The sequence below is a fragment of the Platichthys flesus genome, chromosome 10 (genome assembly GCF_949316205.1).
Source record: "Platichthys flesus chromosome 10, fPlaFle2.1, whole genome shotgun sequence".
Classification (NCBI taxonomy): domain Eukaryota; kingdom Metazoa; phylum Chordata; class Actinopteri; order Pleuronectiformes; family Pleuronectidae; genus Platichthys; species Platichthys flesus.
The window spans coordinates 13,662,368-13,677,954 of record NC_084954.1 but is presented as its reverse complement, the minus strand read 5'-3'; the positions used below and the strand labels follow the sequence as shown (position 1 = coordinate 13,677,954).

General features: G+C 41.5%; 2 protein-coding genes across 2 annotated transcripts; one reads left to right on the top strand and one right to left on the bottom strand.

The window, feature by feature from the left end:
• The first annotated feature begins 83 nt into the window (after positions 1-83).
• On the top strand, positions 84-4,350 carry c10h14orf28 (chromosome 10 C14orf28 homolog). The gene is made up of 5 exons (XM_062397207.1): positions 84-362; positions 619-1,143; positions 2,034-2,123; positions 2,211-2,345; positions 3,279-4,350. The coding sequence occupies exons 1-5, from the start codon at positions 283-285 to the stop codon at positions 3,460-3,462; spliced, it is 1,014 nt and encodes a 337-aa protein (XP_062253191.1). The 5' UTR covers positions 84-282; the 3' UTR covers positions 3,463-4,350.
• A 75-nt stretch (positions 4,351-4,425) lies between these two features.
• LOC133961846 (kelch-like protein 28) lies at positions 4,426-12,631 on the bottom strand. The gene is made up of 6 exons (XM_062397206.1): positions 12,500-12,631; positions 11,482-11,742; positions 10,767-11,404; positions 10,186-10,629; positions 8,003-8,211; positions 4,426-7,866 (listed from the first exon to the last, which is right to left on the bottom strand). The coding sequence occupies exons 2-6, from the start codon at positions 11,740-11,742 to the stop codon at positions 7,703-7,705; spliced, it is 1,716 nt and encodes a 571-aa protein (XP_062253190.1). The 5' UTR covers positions 12,500-12,631; the 3' UTR covers positions 4,426-7,702.
• Positions 12,632-15,587: the final 2,956 nt, after the last annotated feature.

Sequence of the window (15,587 nt, the reverse complement as noted above, 5' to 3'; positions counted from 1 at the left end):
TCTATCTATCTATCTATCTATCTATCTATCTCACACAGGAGAGGGTGTAACTACGCAGAGAGCCAGCAGGGGGCAGCATTGTATGTCCACAGCGCCCCTCTGACCTGTCAGCAGCAGCAGCAGTGTTTATGTTCCTGGGCCTGACGTGACGTCCACCGCAGGTCTGTTTTGCTGCCAGCGGAGGTGTCATCAGTCACACTGTCATTAGAAAGAGCTAGAAATCACTACACTCGTGTATCTGACGTTCACTCCGACGAGAGACATGAAGAAACACCGGGAGCTATGGAAAGTACATGTTGTGTCCTGAGCGACAACGAAGAGCTGCAAACACGACACACCGAGAACAACCCGCACACGGAGAGGTAAGTTGATAGCAAGATGCTAATTGGTCACACGGGGAGGTGTGGGGGCTCTGTGTATTTCCTGGAGGAGGTGTGGGCGTTACTACTCCATGCCAGTGCTTTGTTTTGTCTCTGCGAGCTAACTCCATGTAGCTGTTTGCAGATAGTCTGTTCACGTTGCTCCGCCCACTCGCAAAACTGCACCAGCACCACACCGCTGCTGCAAACCAAACCTCATCCACATTTAAGCTAACTCGCGTGCATCATGTGCCGTTAGGTCCAAGACGCTGTTTGAGGAAATCCGAGCCTCCATCAACAACAATGACAAGGAGGACCGCTCCTTCTGGAGGCCCGTGCTGCCCTGGGGCGGCGTCTTCACCATCAAGGCGGGACGAAAAGCCATATCATGCACCCCCCTGTACGTCAAAATCAACCTGAAGAACACCTGCACCATCGACGGCTTCCTCATGATCCTCTACGTGATCCTGCGGGACAACCAGGGCTTCCCCCGGGAGCTGGCTGTCTTCCTGGGCAAGCAGTTCGTGGAGTGTTTCCTCTACCTGATGGACTCCTGCGATTACACCACCGTGAAGATGCTGTGGATCTGGGACAGGATGTCCAAGAGACAGTACCGCTCCGAGGTCCACCAGGCGGCGTTGGAGATCGACCTGTTTGGCAACGAGCACGAGAACTTCACAAAGAACTTGAAGAACCTCATGTCCAGCATACAGGAGAGCCTGTGCACCAGCTGGAGCTGCCCAGCGCGCTTCCAGGAGTTCATCAAGACCACCATCAACATCAGGTATACTGCACACAGACAGTATATTATAATATCAGGTATACTGCACACATAAAGTATAATATAACATCAGGTATACTTCACACAGACAGTATATTATACCATCAGGTATACTGCACAGAGACAGTATAATATAACATCAGGTATACTGCACACAGACAGTATATTATACCATCAGGTATACTGCACAAAGGCAGTATAATATAACATCAGGTATACTGCACACATACAGTATAATATAACATCAGGTATACTGCACAAAGACAGTATATTATACCATCAGGTATACTGCACAGAGACAGTATAATATAACATCAGGTAAACTGCACAAAGGCAGTACAATATAACATCAGATATACTGCACACATACAATATAATATAACATCAGGTATACTGCACACAAACAGTATAATATAACATCAGGTATACTGCACACAGACAGTATAAATCAACTTCAGGTGTACTGCACAAAGACAGTATAATATAACATCAGGTATACTGCACACAGACAGTATAAATCAACTTCAGTTATACTGCACAAAGGCAGTACAATATGACATCAGGTTTACTGCACACAGACACTCTAATGTAACATCAGGTATTCTCCACACAGGCAGTACAATAACCTGATACTACAGGCACAAGATGGACAACGTGTCTAAACGTCCTCCCATGGTCCAGAAATTATCCAAAATATCCCGGATACGAATGCTGCCATCTTGATTTGTGCCCCTTGATGTACTAAACTGTAACAACCTCCACCTGGATGCATTCCCTGATGCCTCACTTTCTTTTCACAGACATATTTTCATTTCACCAAGTTGGTCAAATCCTGAATGGAGTGTTGTTGGATCTACATTTCTGTTAATGTCATTGTCACATTTTTCCACCAGCCCTCCTCACGAGCTGCCTCACAGAGACCCCATTCAGTCGGCCGTGGACGAGTTCCTCTGCCCAAAGCTCCTCCTCTGCTCAGAACTGGGGTGAGATGCGAGGAAGACGTTCGTGACCCTCTGACCCGGTTCAGTCGTGTTCCACTTCTGTGACCGGTTGTTCGTCTTGTGTCACAGGTGTGATGGGCTGAGGGAGTTCTCTCAGAGGGTCTTCTGCCACGGACCCCCACCCTTTGTCATTCTTAACATGCAGCGGTGGAAGTCAGAGGAGTTGTCCTACGTTCCATACCACTTGGCTCTCTGTCAGCACAGGTATGTTTGGTGTACAGCAGCGTGCGTCCGCCTCACTGTGGTAAAATTCACTATCCCATGAACTCCCACTGCACTGGGACTATTATGGCTTTGGCACAGGGCACATGTTTTCAGCTTTAGGCAGAGATATAAAAACGATTTAAGCATTATAAAAACTCGGCTAAAAACAGTAGTAAATGTTAAATGAAAGCTTATTGATAGTAAATTTTAGAAAATATTTTAGTTTTTTTAGGAGTAATAGACAAAAAATGAGGTTCCTATAGACTTAAAAGGGTTACTGCAGGATCTTGGATAGTTAGATAAACTGATTTCTAGGCCCTTAAAAATACCTTGAATATTTTTAAATATTACATACCAGATTATGTCAATTAAACATTAATTTAATGCTACTTCTGTCATGCTTTGAAATGATTTTCCTCTATTAATTAATTTATTTTGTGAGAAATGTTTTGTCGGTCTGCGTAGTTTGCAATATCTCTCTGTAACGTGTAGTTATTTGAGGTTTTTGTGGTATAAATCTCGGAGGTAGATGACATGGGCTTAAATACTTGTTTAATGCATCAAAAGATACTTGATGTTCGACCAAGCAGCAGCTGCCACATTTGTTGGGGACTTTAGAATCCATTGTGTACACTGCCTTTATAATATGGCAGGGTTATGTACATGTCACCGCAGCACCTCTGACACACTCACAAAACCAAAGAAAATGTACCTCCATTCCTGTTGAACGCTGTTTTCAAGTAAACATGTCGCTCAATCGTGATATCATACCAAAATGGTGTAAAAGGTTTTGATATTGAACGTGCCCCAGCAGTCATTAAACAACCAATTGAATTAAATGTTTTTAGACCAGATGCAGGTAACTTTGCCTCTGATACCACCTTGATCACAACATTGCAGATAAACACCTCCTGCGTCCTCTTCTCTTCACAGGTACTTACTTGAGGGCGCCACACTCTTCAACAAGGAGGAGCATCACTACTCTGCAGCTTTCCAGATTGACGGCTGCTGGATGCACTATGACGGATTGAGGAGCGACAATCTGATCTTGTTACACAAGCCGCCCGAGCTCTTGCTGCTGTCCTCCCTGGTCTACATCCGTGCCTCTGAGAAGTGAACTGTACGGAAAGATGGATGATGAGCAGGAGACGCACTAAGCATAAGAGTGAAAGCATTCATCCACCCTTCCTATGATTATTTTGATATGACCCCATGTTGGGCATCACATGATCGTAGCCATTTCCCTCTACTTACCGCATCATTTGAATCTTTTAGTATTTCCCGTCAGCATTTGCTTGCTGTTGGCTGTGAGAGTGCTGAATGACATGCTTCATTTCACCTGAATGCTTGCAGCAAGCTCACTGTGCAAAATGAAAGTTACTTAAATTTTTCTAGAGGCATGCTTGGAATCCAAGAATATAATGGACTATAATAGTTCTGGGTTGATAATCATAAATGACCATATCGATGAATAATGCACATTGAGTGAATTATCGGTCACAAAAAAGTTGTTAAATTCATCACAACATGAGGGGGCATTTCTATTAAGGAGATTACATTAACTGTGTACCACATTTGTAAGTGTTTTGAACTCTACATTTATGCATATCAGCCCTTGCTCAAATTGAACTGGTGCTTTTTGTATGTACACTGTGGTGTGAGGGTCAGAAACAAGGTGAAGGTCCCTGTCAGGTTAACAGGTCAGCTTTTGTTTCTGACCATGTTTGGGATGAGTGAATGTTAAAAGTACAATTGTACATTTAAATGTTACCCGTTTGGCTTCCAGGCCACTAAGCTGGCAGCATTGACTCAGCATATACTGCATTCTCCTCCACAGAAGAGATTACTTTTGATAACTTTAAAAAGATTTGTTGGTGTCACACGGTGCCTCTGCCAATGAGAGTTAGTATCTAAGTGAGCTCTGTTGAGCATTAATCCTTTATCAAGGCAATTTTTTCTATGCAAACGTTGTCTTTAAAATGAAAAATACAAATATTTTGGCCTAGGTGTGTATTGATTTATTCGTGTTGCACGTCTGAACAGAATGGATGAGGATCAAAAGAGCCACATAACAGCAGACTACCTTTTAAGGCAGGCATTTTATTTTTAAACTGGGTACAACTGCACCACACAAACTGACTAGAATGTATGTAAAATGTCTTCAATCAAAAACATGGTCAAAATGTGAAAAGCTACCGTTTTTCCTACACCTAAGGTTATCTTGTACTTCCAGTATTAATCCACAGGATATAAAATTCAAGATCGCCGTCACCTCACTACTCCGGACACACGATGGGGAGGGGGGGGGGGGGGGACGTAAAAGAAGCAGAGTGGTCATTTGGCTAAACATTGACATCAGTTTCAAAAAGGATTTTTTTTTCTTTCAGACACAAACATTAAGAGTGGCAGGCCGTCGCAGACCAGGTGTTAGTCGTCTTCCATCTGCTCTCTTTGAACAAGCACTTTGGTGAGAGTGGTGGCAAAAATAAACAGGACATCGGTTAGTTAGGCCATTACAAAAAAATTCACACACAAACTTAACTTTAAACGCGCCTTCCTTTTGCAGATTAACGTTTGCAGCTTTTCATCAGCCTTGCTCTAAAAGTAGTAGTTAGTATACACCTCAGATGATGATGACATTACACGTAACATTGACGCTAGATGAACCATGGCAGCAGCACATATTCACGCCTGCATGATTTGTGCTGTGATAAAGAGACATAACAAAATCCATTACAGTAGACAAAAAAAATCTGGTTACAGAACATTAACAATACAAATCATAAATACGAATAAAAGAAGTCATTCACATCTTCATAAAATAATTATGCAGGAGCATACATCAGTTTGCTTACACTCCACATGGTGAGGCAAACAATCTGTGACAGACTAAGTCTCACCAGTGACACTCTGACCAACATACAAGGCAATAGCATTAAAGTGGAAGAGCACATGTCCTGTGGGCTGTTTACATGACCGGTACATGGTTAAAAACTGCTGGTTATCAGTATTTTAATGTGTATACTTCAGTTTGGCACCAATTAATTCATTAAATTGTGAGCTATCCATTAGAATCTAGATAAATAAACATATGCCTTGTACAAAATTAAACAGCATGCACAAAAAAAATGACAACACAAAATGTCAATTAAGATGAGGCAAAGTCAATGGTACCAAAAGTGACTGGACAGACATGCCATGTGGGGAGGGGGTTCAACAATATGAAATGCCTTGGCTTTTTAAAAGTGACAAACACAAAACACACTCGTCCACACACGGAACAGAAAATAATAATATTGCATTTTCTAAATGCCGTCAACCTAAATTATAAAACATGTACAAATTACAATATGTATCAAATAGTTTGGTAAGTGCAATGCAGAGCTTGGTTTTAAGTTTCCATGTATGTGCAAACCTCAGTGCACAAAACAACCCAACTAGACTTGAACGTCGACAGTGACTCAACAAAGTGGCACCACGAGTAGTCGTTTCCTAGTTTGGCACCCCCTCTATTGCTGTGCGTCGCTTGACCTTTCAGTCAGTGGAGCCCGAAGCTGCACAGAGCGACACCTTCAGCCAGCCTGGGGTCATAACACACACCCAGACGTACACAGAGTCGGCTACTCAGCTCCCTCTCCCAGACACAGGACTGGTGACAGTGACGACTTGGCCTGAGGTGGCTAACAAAGCCCACGGTGCTTTGTCTTCCATAACCATGACAGTATGGAAGAATGCGACGCTAATACATTAGCAATGATTAAGTGTTTCAATTCAAAGAGGGATGCAGTTTCTGGCCCTAGGGGTTGGACAAACGGAGATAAATAAATAAAAAATAAGGTGCATGTTGTGGCACTTTACATGAAACTGAACCAATGACCTCAAACCTGATCTAACACACAAGACCATGGCCGCGTGTTTGGTAGCAGGTTGGCGAGCATACAGACTTCTCACACACCTGATTGGAGGCGAGAGTGAAGAGTGACATTGTACTGGCACCAGGTGTTGAGACAAGGCAAAGCATGCTCATATCCTGCATTAGGGATCATGTGAAGAAATGAAATGCCTATAAAACATATTACAAAAAAAACAGTGTTGATTTTTGATGGGGGGTGGAACTATGGGGGGCAGAAGTTTGTGGTTGTCCAACCAAAGGACGTCCCTTTTAGTACGACTTCATGTTATTGCATCGTTGGGGACCATTTAGGTTTTTAACGCATTTAAATCAATATGATTAAACATGTAAAGCTGTAATGATGCAGAGATTGACCTAATTGTGTGAGGCAACACAGACAAACAGCTGAATCCTGAATCCTAAATATAGCACCAGTTGGTATCTTGTACAGACCAAAGGGTGAACATAGGGCCGGGGTCGATTACAACTATTGTGAAGAGTAGCAAGTGCATGACCCGACCTCAAGAGGCTGTAACAGAAGCTAGAACATGGGGATTCTTTTCTTTTTTTAACATGGCTCCAAGAATGACAGACTAGTGGCAAACAACGAGGAGAATTCGTCATTCATCTCTAAATTGACCCTTGGAATCAAACTACACACATACATTCACACGCTAGTGACCCAGTGCAGAAAAAACATTTACAGGCAATGCACTAGAGGATATATTCATCTATATATTTCATTTAGACAATTTACAAGAGAGGAAAAAAGGCAGCCCTTTTTGAGAAAATATAAAGATTCCAACGTTTGTTTTGTGAAGCACTGATTTTGATGCAGAACTCGTGGGTCGCTGAGCCCGAGTATCGGTTCTGCACGTAAACACGCGGCAAAACAATCCTATCCGACATGCGCTTACTCCTCGAGCATACACACGGACATACACACGAACATGGCCGACAACCACATATTTCATACAAGTACACAAGCGGTGTTCTAAAGTTTGAAGATATGGTTCCGTTTTGCAGCAGGGAAATTAACGAGAAAATGAAAAAAAAGGTAGGTGTTAAATGGTATGAAGTAAATAAAAAACAAAATGTGTGCTGACATAACAGAATAATGAAGAAAAAAGTGACAAGTTTTTCCCACAATCCTCTGGGAAATGGCTCAGAGTCCTTATTGTGGTCCAGCAGCAGCAGAGCGGTCGTCTCCTTGTGCCCGTGACAACAGCCGTCCAACTCTCTTCCTTTCACAGCCATGTCTGTGGTCCCCCTCTCTCTCCAGCCAGCTCGCCCAGCACATTGATCCACCCAGCAGGCTCTCTCACCCTCTCCTCTGGTGTTCCCATTGCTGTGCAGCGCTACCCTGCACCTGGAGGATGAATGTGGGACGGAGGAGGAGACAACAAAAAAGAAATGTCTTTGTGTCTAAGTTCTCTTATTGGGTCCTAGCCGGCTGGGCCATGGGTCAAAGGGCAGTCAGGCCAAAGTTACAACGGCAGTACAACATGCCGCTCGAGTCCAACCAGCTGTCTGAGATGGGGTCATAGCGCTGGACAGTGTTCAGGTAAGACGACCCAGAGTGACCTCCCACCACATAGAGGTAGTTGTCCACAATGGCAGAGCCTACACCTGTAAAACAGTGATATCATATGTGGCTAGTTAGAAGAGTCATTCTCCTTTTATTTGATGCAACACTATCAGCAGATGCATTATATCCTCCAACAGTGGGTTTAATCATACAAGAATGAATAGGGCATGAACTCACCTGTGCGAGGTTCGTTCATCGGCCGACAGGCTGTCCACTGGTTCTGGTGTGGATCGTACCTCTCAATGCTGGACAGGTGTGACACTCCATTATGTCCACCAACCACAAATATGAAGCCGAGCATGACGCCTACTCCAAAGTTAATCCTCTTATCTGCCATGGGGGCTACCATTTCCCAGGCATCCTTGCTGGGGTCGTACCGCTCCACGCTGCGCAGGACAAAATAACACAAAAGGTTATTCAATTAATCCATCAATTACAACTGGTGGTACAGAGCTGGGCAGACAGTTGTGGTTTTATGCGCTTTGCATTTTTTAAGCTTTTAACTAGTGCTGTCAGTTAAACGCATTATTAATGACGTTAACGCAATCCCATTTTAACGCATTTATCGCCTCAAGTCTGACCTGCTCTCGCTTTTTGTTTTAATATTTCGCCAACTAAAATAAATATTTTTAAGCCATTTGGCTGCAGCTATATGTTTTTATTTATTTAAAAATAGGGTACTTATTATTTCATACATTTTCCACAAATGTGGGGAGGACTCAAATAGCCCTACAAAGTTCTGAGTTTAATTTATCTCAAAGTAGGCCGACACTTGCCTGTGTATTTTGTTTGTTTGTTATTTTGTTGATTGTCTGTTTGAGTAGCTGGCTGAAAGCAAAGAAGTAGTAGGCTTTGCTTTTATGGGTAACCTAACTGTTACGGTTCATTGTTTCTGAAATAAGAGGCCTGACTGCTTTGTTCACAGCAAACTTGAAAAACATAAAATATTAAGCCATGGTTTAACTGCACTATAGGCTGAGTCCTTGTTTACCTGAAATGTGCACTTTATAATTTTATACCACCCTGTTTGGCAATGTTGTTTTTCAATAAAATAAAACATTTGCATACAGATGCAGTTGATCAGAGCATTAAAACGAAAAAAAATTATGGAAAAGAAATAAATGAAGGGGCATTTAGAATAGATACAAATTTGCGATTAATTTTGAGTTAACTATGACATAAATGCGATTAAATATTGTAATCGTTTGACAGCACTACTTTTAACCCTTGTGTCAGATTATACTTTAACACATCAGGTTTTCAAACAAACAATATTTACTCATATTGCATTACCACCCGTCAAATCATGTACCATTAGATAATACATCTATCCATTATCTTTACAGCTTATACTAGGAGGGTCGCAGGGGGAGCTGGAGTCAGTTTCTACAAACAATGTGTACAAATATATGAACATACAGACATGTACTGAAATAAAGGCTGTTTTGGAACAGATGTTGATATTTTAAGTTTATGAAATTTGGCATAAATTGGCTATGATAAGCAAAAAACATCTGAACGCACTTCAAAAAGATGTTTCAAGAGCAGGAAACATACACACGCACTATACTACATAAAAAGCAAATCATTAAAAAGACTTATTTCAAACTACAGAAAGTGTGTTTGTTTGGTCTCATAACAAAATCACTCATACACACAGTCAAATGAAACCCTGGCAATGTGGGGTTGTTTTGCAGTGTGCTAGAAGCCACTGGGGGAAGAAAAGAAAAAAAAAAAACTGTCCCCAAAGATTGTTTGTCCAAACACATTCTCCTGAGGAGTTTCAGGAGTCAAGGAAACGAGCAACAGAGACACGGCTCTCCGGAGATCTACAGCAACAACAGAGGTCTGAGCTGGCAGCACACAGTCAGGCAGCCTCTCAGGGAAACTTCAGCAACCACTCACTCTCCGACTCCTCTTCACTCATTAACAGGTTCCTGGTCCTTTTCTCAGAGACACTTGACATCCTTCACTTGATTGCCAGTTCAATTAAATAACTACAAGACCTTGAGAGAGAGAGTTGGATTCGGAGATCTCAGAGGGGTGACAAGCTTTTCACTGGGATCAAGGTCTATTTTAAAATAGGTGCAACAGAGCACCACAACCTTACAAATCTTAGGTCAAATGTCATCTATAGGGACAAAACTATATGGAGTTGCAGGTTTTGATTATATATGAAGAAACTGAGCTGCTACAGAATATTCTTTGGGAATACAATTAATGCAACCCATACAATTTTACAACATATGCACGATTGTGTTATTTACAGTTTCGAAACAGCCAAACACAAGATTGCAGCACTTTCTCACTTCCATATAGGTTCATTAAACAGGCAGCATAACCATTTTCAGTGGATTTACCTATTCATGTGGGCTGGGCCGTAGCCTCCAATAGCGTACACCATTCCATCCAGCACAGCAGTGGCGAAGCAGCTGCGGGACTTTGTCATGGGTGCCACCGGCTGCCACTCCTTCAACTTAGGGACGTATTTCTCCACCGACTGAAGGTAGTACTGCCCGTCATAGCCCCCCAGGGCGTACAGCTCTCCGGCCAGCACCACCACCCCGAGGGTGCTGCGGCACTCGGCCATGCGCTCCACCGAGGACCAGGTGTTGCTTTCGGGGTCCCAGCTCTCCACTGTGCTCTCGTGTCTCCGATAGCTGATGCCCTGTCTCATGTGTGTGGCAATGCCTCCCACCACATATACCTTGTGGTCCAGCACTGCTACACCAAACTCGTATCGTGGCACACTGAGAGGGGCCAGCCCGATCCACGAATCGGTCTGAGGGAAATACATTTCCATGCTGTGAGAGAAGGGCAGAATCTGATTAATCTGATCGCTTTTAAAACAGATCATACCAAAGGCTTAGACAATACAGACATTTTGAAAGTTACCTTTATAACAGTGCTTAAATTATTATCCAGACATTATCATCATTACCTTTCTAGTGTGGCAAACAGTCCAGCCTTGCCTCCGACTGCAAGCAGCACCTTGGGAGCACACCTGGGCCGTGCGGACAAAACTGTCTGATAGGAAAGTCGGTGCTCTGGCATAAAATGATATTTTAGGGCCTCATTGAGCAGGTGCTTGCATGCGTGGTCATCTCGTATAAGGTGGTTGGCTTCATATAGGCGAGTGAGGAATTTGACGCTGAGGAGTGGAAGGCGAACGCAGTGCAGCAGCTGTGCCAGATGCTGCTGTCTCTCAGTTACATCATATTTGATCCACGATTCCAGGGCGTAAAATACAGTCTCCTCCGTGACCACCTTAAGGCAGTCATTGGACACAATTTCGTCCAACTCGGCCCTCGTCAGTTCAAAAAACTCCTCCGTCTGACAGACGTCCTCAAAGTTCTCACAGATGAACTTAGTTGCAGCCAGGCACAGATCGTGACAGCCATACGTCTCTGCAAAGCGAGAGATGCCTATACAGTTCCCAGCATCGAGCTGGCTCTCCAAGAAGGAGCAGCACTCCTTAAGCACTAGCTTAACCTGGAGTAAGTTGGCAGCCGGGAGCAAAGATTCCACCGTTTCCTGGGAGATAAACACAGTACCAGTGTAGGCGTACTCTACGATGGCCTGCCACAGAAAGAGTAAACATGTCACATAAATAAAAACCAGTGAGTGCAGTTAATGACCGCCGGCTCCGAACATACCTGCAAGGCAGTCTCGTCGATGCACTGGAACTCCACCTCAGAGGTCTCCTTCTCGGACAGGTTACCCGTGAACATGGCCTTGAAGTAAGGACTGATGCTGGCCAGCACTACTTTGTGGGCATGGATCTTGGCATCGCCCACACGCAGGACAATGTCACATAGTTCATGATCCTGCCGCAGGAGCTGGAGGCCTTGCAGCAGCTGCTCCGAGTGGGGCCGCGTGAGACTGGCAAACATATAGGATTGGTCCTGCTGGTCCATCTGCGAGGAGGGGTCCACACGTTAGTGCAGTGTTGACATTGTGGTTTAGTGAGATCTGTTAGATTTACTGACATGTAGCTGGAAATTACGCAGCCGTCATCCCGACCACAAGCTCAAAGTAAACACAGATCTGTGCGACATGACACAATAACAACACGTGTATGACTCATTCGGGGATGTTTTGAAGTAACACGGTGGTGAATCAGACGTGTACTGCTCATTGTCTCATAGGGAGCATGATCTTTCTTAATCCAATGCTAACGCGGCTTAAAAGTTAAACAGTCGTACCGGCAAGAAGCAAATAACCGGTTAGCCTCAAATCTACGATCTATGTGCATGTATGCTTAATGACGTCCAGAAACAGAACGGTAAGGGTTTGTTGTCTGGGGCCTTGGCTTGATTTCTGTACACGGCTGGTCCACAACTCGCTAGCTACCACTTAGCTTCGCATCAGCGGACAGTTAATGCAGCTACCACACTTTTTCCCCAGAAACAAAATCCCCCGGATGTCATGTTTACATTAACATTCATGTCGCCGTCATAATGTCAACAACGTCCGACTTGAGCAAATACACGGCGCCGACATCTGCTCCATGCATTGCAGTGAGCGCACGTTAGCTGCTAAAAATAAACACGGTTACTGTGGCTAGCTGCATCATTGATTGATATACAGTAACATGGCTGACAGGCACTGTACGGGACTCCACAGCTCGGCTTCACGTCACATGTACACAGCGCCACACGCAGAGGGACAAACCTGTAGCCTGTGGTCCGTCTTTAGCGCCGCAGGAAAGGTAACGACGGGTTTTGCAGCGTCGGAGTCAGCGGCGGCGACGACGAGTGGGGACCCCGGGCGGCGATGAGGAAAACAACCAGCTACCACTGTGAAGCTAAGCTCAGCGCTACTGAGAAGCTTTTATACGAACCAGCCATCACAGGAGCACACGCACTTCCGCTGCCTTCAAAATAAAACCACGCTGTCACTGCTCCATGTTTCACACGCAGAAGAAGTGTCAGAATCCGGTGATGATCATTGGTTCTAATGTACAAACTTCAGCAGTGTTTTCATTCTTAGAGGCAGAACAACACTGTCCAATAGACCTGATTCATAACAACAGTGTAATGGTGTACGAGTCCCAAATGCACATTTATTTTAAAGTAAAAGTTCAACATAAGGGGATAAAATACAGATATTAATATATAATTTGCTTATTTCTCAGTATATCTCTAGATGTTGTACAGTGGAGTAAAAATGTGGACACAGAAATAAAAAAATAGTAATAAGTATTATGTTTGGAAGTAAGTGAAGGATATCGGAAATGGGCTTTTACTTTCTTTGCTCTTTTCATTCATAAAAGTTATTTAATAACAACATGAATGATATGATATTAATAATGATACAATATTATTAACATAACTAAATAAAAATCTCTAATAAGTTACATGTTTTTAATGACAATATAGATACATATCTGATTATTGACGATATAATATCATATATTTGTAATATTATATATCAGTATTTATAAATGTATTAACAATATTTATCAAATATGAATAATTTATAGTGTTATGATTTCATTTACAATATAAATATGAATGACGGTACTACGTATCATATATAAATATATATTATGTTATATTATATTATGTACTATATATACTGTACTATTTGTATATACTGTCTAACAATAACATTTCTATCATATCATCAGTACTATTACCATCATCTTGCCACTGGACCTTATCTACCTATTTATCTTGTGTTTCTGTTTTTATTCTTTCTACCTACCTCAATATTTTTTTATTTTTACCTTATTCTATTGTATTGTATTTTATTGTATTCAAATATACCGGCTGCCATGACCACTTAATTTCCCTTCGGGGATCAATAAAGTAATCCATCTATCTATCTATCTATCTATCTATCTATCTATCTATATTATGAATTATATGATAAGGTTTTATCGTGTTGTGTTATTATATTGAACAAAATTTGAATATTAATTATATGGTACAAATTGGAAATATTAACATAAAATATTTAAATATAACATGTCCCGCTTTAATAAATATATTTTGCAAACGTAGCAATTACTCTAATTGCTAAGCAGTGGAGTAAAATGTTAATGTATTTTAATTAACATCTTCTGAAACAATAAAAAATATATTATTTATAAAGTTGCACAATTGTAAATCAAAGGATATGATAAGAGTTTGTCTTTGAATTGAATAAGAATTATTAAGTAAATTTGGAAATTTAGTAAACTGGAGTAATTTTTCATTTACATTTTTTGAAAAATGTTTAGGTATTGGTACCCCTAAGATGATATAGCAGTGTAGTATAGCATTTCCCATGACCCCTCTTCTGCCTCTCTCCTGAGCTCCAGACACAGCAGGCTGTTTTTCTCTTGCTTCATTAAGTATTTATGAGGCCCTCCTTTGAGTGATAAGCGACCAGGCCTATCAATCAATCAATCAATCAATAAAATTTTATTTGTATAGCCCATATTCACAAATCACAATTTGTCTCATAGGGCTTTAACATGGTGTGACATCCCCTGTCCTTAACCCTCAGCAAGAGTAAGGAAAAACTACTAAAAAAAACCTTAACAGGTAAAAATCCGTAGAAACCTCAGAGAGAGACACATGTGAGGGATCCCTCTCCCATGACGGACAGAAGTGCAATAGTGATATAAATATAAATGTCAAGTGTAGGAAAACATCATCAAGATTAAACACAAATGGAGACGACCACAGCTGAGAGTCACGTTATTATGTTTGTATACAGCTGTAGAAGACCAGGTTTACAGTCCTCTTTCCTCTCCAGGTGCACTTGTAGTAATGATGCCATGATGACAACAGAAAGAGAGGATGTGCTGTAGGGAGACACACACAGTAGATTATCAAATAATAATGGTAACCTTTACTGTAGCCAAAGTCTTTACGTTGTGGTACCAAAGTTTCCTATTTTTTCTGCTATCAGGTTCTTAGGAGAATGAAGCAGCTTCAGTCCCTCACAAACTGCATGACAGAGCATCCTGGCATGGAAACTGTGTGCTTGACTCTCTGCAAAATGCCTGCAACATTTATCGGGCTGACTATTGGCCTTTGAGGCTCAGGCTTCACTGGTAAGTGAGTAATTATTTCATAATTAATAATTTAACTTAATTTTTATACAACTTTTCATACAAAAAGGCAGCTTTACACATACAAAATAGATACAAAACAAAAAATTGTGTTTCATATAAGAGAAGATTTTATAAAACACAACAGGTTAAATTATGTTTAAAGGAAAAGGACATAAAATATATTTTAAAATGCATTTAAACAGAAAAATAAACTGATAAAAAAATATTATAAACTGATTATTATTTATGGTTACTTCACTTGATGAAAAGGAAACATTTGAGATACTTGTGTTCAGTAGAAAAAGTACTTTATTACAGAAAAGAAACAGTAAAAGACACACATGGTGGTGTTTAGAAAAATCTATGATCTTAATTTAGAAAATTGAATTATAAAAAAAAAGACATTTTGTGTGTCTTAACATATGTTGGCCCTGTTTTGACTGTCTTTGCTGTGCAGTGCCCCTTCTTTGCCTTCGGATATTTACCTTTTTAGATCTCAATTAGAGCTCTAGATTTCAATTAATTCATTGATTATCAGATGAAATTCTATTTAAATGTGGTCACATGCTTCTTACATTCTAAAAGTCCCCCCCCCCCCCCCCCCGTAAAATATAGATTTACAAATATTTCGCATTAAACTGACATTAACTATCCCATACAGAATAGATTTCTTATCTGCAAAACATCCGATAAAAGGGAAGATGACATCCTTTG